The sequence below is a fragment of the Aptenodytes forsteri genome, unplaced genomic scaffold, assembly GCF_000699145.1.
Source record: "Aptenodytes forsteri isolate BGI_AS27 unplaced genomic scaffold, ASM69914v1 Scaffold257, whole genome shotgun sequence".
NCBI classification, from domain to species: domain Eukaryota; kingdom Metazoa; phylum Chordata; class Aves; order Sphenisciformes; family Spheniscidae; genus Aptenodytes; species Aptenodytes forsteri.
This window is the reverse complement of record NW_008795194.1, coordinates 1,169,901-1,177,213: the sequence shown is the minus strand read 5'-3', so window position 1 is coordinate 1,177,213 and position 7,313 is coordinate 1,169,901. Positions and strand designations below refer to the sequence as shown.

Below are 7,313 nucleotides of genomic sequence, written 5' to 3'. Positions count from 1 at the left end.
GGCCGGGGCGCCGCGCCTCTTCCAGGCAGCCCAGAGTTTGACAGCTGTCATCGGCGCTGGAGTCCTGTAGAGTCCCGCAGTAAGCACAAAGGGGTCGTATTTGAGATTCGCCCTGTCGGTTAGATAAGGGAGCTGGTGTTGCTGCCCTTATCAGTGCACACGGTGGTTTTTATCTACACTGTCAAGTAGTAGAAGCGAAGCATTAACTTGCTTGTGTTCACAGGTGCAGTCAACCAAAAGAGCAGATCCTGCTGAACTACGAAATATTTTCTTGCAGGTAAAAAGATCTGTCTAATGTTGTTTGATTGACAGACTTTTATTTTTTGCCCTTTCAGCGGTTTGCCACGGCATCATGCGCATGTCGTGCTTGTGGGACGCTTGGAAGTTCACTTTGCAGGCACAGTGTATTGAAAAGGCCTTCAGGTGTTGAGAAGAAACTGCTCCTGATACAAATTGTGCTTAACCATTTCCAAATTATAATCTTAAATAACTTTATGAGGTATTTTTTAATTTTCTACAAAGCAAATAATTATAACCATAACTAGGTACTGTTATTTTTTTAAAGACACTTTTGCAAGATTCTAAAAAATTCCTCTTTCATGGCTCTATGTTTTGTTCTTGGGGTTTATATGTGTTCCTCTTAAAAATGGATGATGACTGGCAATGGTTTTAGAAGTTAAAATTGATTTCTTAAGATTGATGTATTTCATAATATTATCTCTTGCAGGGCATTAGAATTAACATATATCAGCATGAAGCTTTCTTCATTCTCCTTAGTTACGGTGAAGCATGATCTAAAAGGAAAATCCAGTCAATCCTAAAACTTTGATAATAAGGTTTGATTTAGGCAGATGGAATACAAAGAACAACTATGTTACAGGTCCATAGTTGGACCGCTGATATTTCCAAAATCACTAAAATACTTTTTTTCTTTCCCTTTATGTTGAATATTATACAGTACATTCCAGAAGCTTTACCCTATGAAAAAGGAAAGAATATAAAATTAAGTATTAGAGCTAATACTGTAAATAATAAAATCTATTATTTCATCATTTGACCTGTATCTTTTGGTCCTACCTTATTATCTAATGGTTTCCACATACGATAAGTAGACAGAGATACCTTTTTGCCTGAGAGGGAGAAGTTACATCTCAGCCATAATTTTGGCAGATTCTTGCTTTTGCATACTGGATTACACTGGTAACATTGCTTCAGTGCTAAAACTTAGAATGTTGGAATCAAACTGTGAAAGCCCAGCATTTAGTTTCTAGTAAAAAATCTTCCATCACAGGTTCATTTATTGTTGACATTTAGCTTTTGTAGATAAGGAATACAGTAGAGTATGTTAATAAAATAAGCAACATGAAAATACGATTTTTAAAAATATATATTAATACAGTATAAAAATGTGTGGTTCTAGAACATCACACAGCTCTTCCAACTTTTTTGCAAGACACTTTTGCATGTTTGATTGCAAAAAAGTAAAATGTGATGTCAAAACACTCTATTCGACTTGGAAATACGGGCTTTTTATGATTCTTGACTTCCAGTCAGTAGAAGCGCTTGCTTCGGGAAATAAATAAATAGTTTGAAGTCCTTGATTTTGGTCATACAAGGAAAAGTGGAGAGGAAGAACATTGCACAACTGGTTCTTGAAATTGTCTCTGTGACAATACATGTTTTATTGACCTAAAAAGCAGACAGTCTACTGGTTTTAAAACAGCTTTTTGGTCTTCTCCATGTCTATCTTATAATCTTCAAAGAAACATGCAAATTAAGTTGTGGATTGTTTTGTGCTCTGAGGAATGACAAATACAAAAGCTCCCCTGTCTCCTCTTGAGTATCTGAGATTTGCAGTAAAAAAAGACAAACAACACAGACAACTGGCATAGAAAGAGAGTTTATATTTCTTTTGGATTATATTTGATTCTAATTGAGTTTGAAATTGTGTTTTTTGTTTGATAGATAGCAAGCAAACTTAGTTGCAAACTTTAAAAAAATCAAGAGAGAACGCACTCTTTCCAAGACTAAGTTGTAGAGAGTCTTGTTATGAAAGTGTTGCACACATCAGGGGTCAGATATGTTGTGTTCTGTGCTGAGGGTGCTGGCCTGTTCTGTGAGCTTCAGCTAAAGGGCGTGCATTCCTTCCTAAATTTGGCTTCCCTTGGAAATGGGCGCAAGGGAAGATGTGAACTGTAGGCCTCTTCGTCATCGACCTTATTCATAGAGAGTGTACTTAAATTTCCTTCTGTTCATCCGTATTCTCTAATGTGATACATGTCCTCTGTCCATCCAGTTTAAGTTGTATCTTAATGGATGCTTGATATATACCTTTTTCTTAGAATTTCTGAAGCTTGCCATATATTTCTTTTTATTATTTTAAACTGTTAAAAATCTTGTTTGACTTGTATTAAAAAGATGTGCTGTTATTTCTATGTAATCCTGTGACTATGAAATGCAGGCATTGAAACTTCATGTTTGTATACCATCAAATAAGTTACCTCTCAGGTGTTTGCTAACCAGTGACTTCAGTAACAACATAAAAAACAAAACAGAAATTCAGTGAAGGATAAAAGAGTTATGTGGAACAACAGTTAGCAGATTTTTTAGTGAGACTTCATTCCTTTTCCTTAGGCAAGACACAGTCAGCCCTCAGGGAATATAGTTGAATTATTCCCTGCCTGCTGAATGCAAGCAGACCCTGTTCCAGCAAGGTGGAGAAAGAAATAAAAACAAATTTCCAATTTTAATACAGGAAACTTCCCCCCCCCCAACGTCTTGCATCTCTTGCTCATAGCTTAGCTTAATTAAAAAAAAAATGTTAAGGGTACCCATAGGTCTCTTTTGTTTGGGAACTTTTTTCTCCTCTGCCCAGATAAAATAATTGTGATAGAAAACCCCTTTAAATTGAAAACTAACCAATTTTTCAAAGAAAGCATTGTTTCTGAAAGTGTGGCAACACCTAGCACTATATTGTACGAATAGAGTGGGGGTTTTGTGTGTTCATGTTATGTGATAATATTTTTAAAAAGTCTCATGCAAATTCATCAAGTGCTTACCTGAGACAGTCTATAAATGTATCATAAGAATTTTGTGTTATAAAGTAATATAATTCAAGACTGAGGAAAATACAGATTTAATTGATGTGTTATGTTTTATATGCAAATTAAGATATAATTTACAATTGCCTATTTTGTGCTAAAAGATTCTCGACTTAAGTTGTATGGTGAAAAGGTAACTTGAGGACAAATGTAAATACATGCCGAAAGGGAATAGCCTAGCTACTTTGTCAGGCTTTAATTTATTGGCTTGCTGACAAGCTCTTTCAAAATACCATGACCTTCTCATATGGAGCAAAATGTATCTGTCAGTTAATTATTTTGTCTCTAAAATTTTTTAACAAAACTTCCCCCCCACAGTTTTTATTGTAAAACAATTCACTATTTGTAATAAACTCAGATAAATTGATGTCTGAAGAAAAAAAGACGACGTTTAGATTTTGACTCTTTGATACGCACTCTACTGTCATACAGTTGAATTCCATTATTCTTGAACATACGCTCAATACTCTGCATGTTTGATGGTCCTTCATATATAAAACTTTCTTTGGATTGCATGTCTTGCAGCAGAATTGTGCATCATAATGCATTTTTTAGTCACTTGTGTATACGATAGAGAAGAGAACCTTTCTGAGTTGATTCAATGAAGCCATAGTTTCATTATATTGTCATGTTGGCAGCAGTGCTGAATTAAATGATTCCTGTCCACTGCTTTGTGTTCCTATTTTTGTGGAAATCATCTATTTTAATTCTGGATTAGTTCAATAGTCTGGTTTACAGTGCAGTCTTGCAAACGGCTGTCATCACAGCTGTAGGGCGGAAGAGGGAGAGGTGATGAGGTGATGTGAGGGGCTGGTATTGTGGAAGAGATACGGGAGATGCTTCAGCAGGCATTGATGCTGATGCAAGCTTCTTTACGCTGAAATACTGTCCTGACTGAATTGGTTGGGTTGCATACAGCTGAAACAAGCATGAGACGTGAATGATCCCCTTTATCGTAATGGAATGTTACACCTTAACAGGTATTGTGTGTAGGTCTTAGTGTTAATATTCTAATTCCTGTGGGTCCCTGGCAGAGTAAGGTCCCATTTTGTTACTCTTTCACATAAAGCTGTGTCAACTGAATCAAGATACTGCAGTGTATAGTGGAAAAGTTACAAATTACAGATAAGGCCATTAATTGAAGTTTGAATTCACTAGCATAGATGTTGCACTATAGGTCTTGGGGAGCATTGCCATTTCTTTTTCTGCAGAGGATGCTTATGTAGTCATCTTTTAATGTCTAGAACATAGAAAGGCGAATTACATTTTTACAAATGAATTAAAAATCACTACTTTTATTGCAGATCAAAATTCTAATGAAACAGCTGTGTAGTTTTGTAACTTCACTTTCTCAGAACAAACACAGTTCTATGTATATGTTTGAAGGTCTGCATCTAAATCATTGTGTGTACAAGTAGACTGTACAGTAGAGAGTGAACAGAAGAGATGGATTTTAAAATATTAAATAAGCTTGCTTACAGGTTTTGTGAGCAAAAATGCTGAGAAACAAGCTCAGTCATCAAACTGGATTGGGTGATAGTAGTTTAGGGATCTAGGAATCTTTTGTGAGCTACTTCCCTGTGTTCCAGGATGCAAACATAGTTTAACTTTGCAATCTGAAAATTGAGGTTTTATTTCTAAGATTACTGTCATATAAATAAAGTACAAGGAATTTTTCCTGCAACTATACTGCCATCTTGAACCAAGATCTGAGGGTATGAACTTCCATAATACATTTCCCTTTTATTCATCACTTGTAATGCTTTCTACTCCTGCCTCCTCATGTTCTTAGTTCAAGATTGGTACTACCCAGTGTAACTGGACAGCTGAGGGCATGGAATTTACTTTATGCTAAAAAGTTCACTTTTAATTTAAAGTTGACCTATAGATAAGAACCAGTGATTAATGATTTGAAACAGAAAAGTAATCAGTAAGAATACTGATACAGATATGTGGCAGTTTTCTTGGTGTACAAGTAATAAAGATATACTTGGTTATTTAATTTTTATTTAGTTTTATTAATATTTAAATTATATAATTCTAAAATTTGCCTGTGATTTTCATTTGAAAATTTATTGTTACTAAAATTAAAACTCAAAATCAAAGTAAAACATTTCAGTTGACCCAAATCCTTTTTGGCTGTGTGTCAATTTTTAATTAAAAATATCAAAACAATTAATTTCAAGATAAAAATTAATCTGAAAAGTTATCTCTCACAAAAAGAGAAAAGAAATAATATGTATTTTCCAAGCTACCTATAAGAATGATTAGGAACAATTATTCAGAAGATATCTGGTACCAGAAATTGTAAGAAAATGTATGTGCTGTGTTTTCACTGTGTAGCTGCAAATGGAAAGCTACAGCATGGCTGTAATTTTTATAAATTTATGCAATTACCTGACAGTTTCTGAAAATACGTAATTGTTATTTTATTAGAAGATATTGGTCATTATGTGAACACATCTATTCTACAGGGATAATCTGATTGTTGTGGTACGCAACTAGTACAGTAACGCTATTAGTTTAATCAAGCCCTTTAATTTCAGAGCAGTTACGTGCAGACAGGTGTGCACCATTTTAAGTGATATTCAGTAAAGATACTAGTTTGGTAATCAGTGATAATTAGCATCTAAATGATTCATTTTTGTTTGTGTGGTCTTGTTTTTTATTTTCTCTCTAGTATGCCAGTGTCGAGAAAGATGGTGAGCATTACATGACCCCAGAAGATTTTGTGCAGAAATACCTAGGACTTTATACAGATCCGCGTTACAATCCTAAAACAGTGCAGCTGTTGGCTGGAGTGGCAGATCAGACAAAGGATGGGTGAGAATTTTGCTTTCCATTAGAAGCTTGTAATGCATTGGTAAATATGTGAGTGAATGGGTTTGATAATTTCATCTTCTAAAATAAATTATTGATTTTATTACACTTCAAGCTTATTTAGATGATAAGTTTTTTCTCAAGTACAATAGACTATAAATTTGTGGAAATTGGGAAAAAATATAGTGTTTAACAGTGAAGAGTTCAAGGCATTTTTTAAATTAAGATTTGTTTTAATGGACTTTTAACAATTACTACAAATGCAGAGGGAGTTGAACTGCAAATAAGTTTAATGTAATATGATTGCCTTGGAAAAGTTCTCTTCTGTATACTCAATGTCCACGACTGGATATTACGTAGAGTCTTTAGTACCTGTAATTAAACATGGAAATATGCAAAATCTTTCTTATTTCTGTAGCGTGCACTTCAAATCAAACCATTGAGGAGTTTTTTAAAGTGCTGGCTATTAGGAGAGACACTAATGACTCTATGAAGGAAGGTGTTTGCCCAATCAAGATAAGGTCACACCACATAAAGCTTTTCCAACTCTGCTTACAGATGATATTACTTGCTTTTAGACAGTTCTCTGAAACTAATTTACAAAATGTCCACTCCACTGAGGTAGTACCCTCTAACCCACTTGTCTTCAAATGAGCCTTTTCTCTTGCTTTATGTAGGCTTCTAGCTTTGGCCTTGGATTGTAGTGGGAAGTGAGGACATTGTTAAAGTAAAGTGAAAAGGTTAAGATGGATCAGAGAAGAGGTCAAGAATGCAGAAGGGAGTGGGTATTTTGTAGAGAAGAAAGAAAGTTGCTGTTAAAATAGTATGCAATACATTTGTAAATATATAGGTGTAACTTATTTAAATTTGAAAGCCCCTTAACTTCCTTGGATTTATGAGTCTAAATCTGACCTTTGACATCTCTAAGTAAAGTGAAAAGGTTAAGATGGATCAGAGAAGAGGTCAAGAATGCAGAAGGGAGTGGGTATTTTGTAGAGAAGAAAGAAAGTTGCTGTTAAAATAGTATGCAATACATTTGTAAATATATAGGTGTAACTTATTTAAATTTGAAAGCCCCTTAACTTCCTTGGATTTATGAGTCTAAATCTGACCTTTGACATCTCTTAAATGTTTTTATTTTCCTGTGTTCAGCTTCAGAATATTTTATTAGTTTGCATAGTATCCTGAGCAGCTCGCACGGTATCTGTGCTTTACAAATAAAATTTTATGTGCTATATACATTTTACACTAAACGACAAATGTAGGATCTCCTGTTTGATATAATGTTACATGATTTTTTTTTTATTTTATAAAGCTGCAGCATTTTGATAATACATTTGATATATACATACATTTGATAAATCCAAATAACCTGTCTCTGTTTGCAATACA

General features: G+C 34.4%; 1 protein-coding gene across 1 annotated transcript in view; it reads left to right on the top strand.

Annotated features, from left to right (window-relative positions):
• Window positions 1-223: 223 nt before the first annotated feature.
• SLC25A12 (solute carrier family 25 member 12) overlaps window positions 224-7,313 on the top strand; it is a 51,399-nt gene continuing 44,309 nt past the window's right edge. Inside the window, exons 1-2 of the mRNA XM_009278575.2 lie at window positions 224-277; window positions 5,782-5,924. Of these exons, the coding sequence (XP_009276850.1) occupies window positions 5,815-5,924 (110 nt within the window). The 5' untranslated portion in view covers window positions 224-277; window positions 5,782-5,814. The remainder of the gene's footprint in view (window positions 278-5,781; window positions 5,925-7,313) is intronic.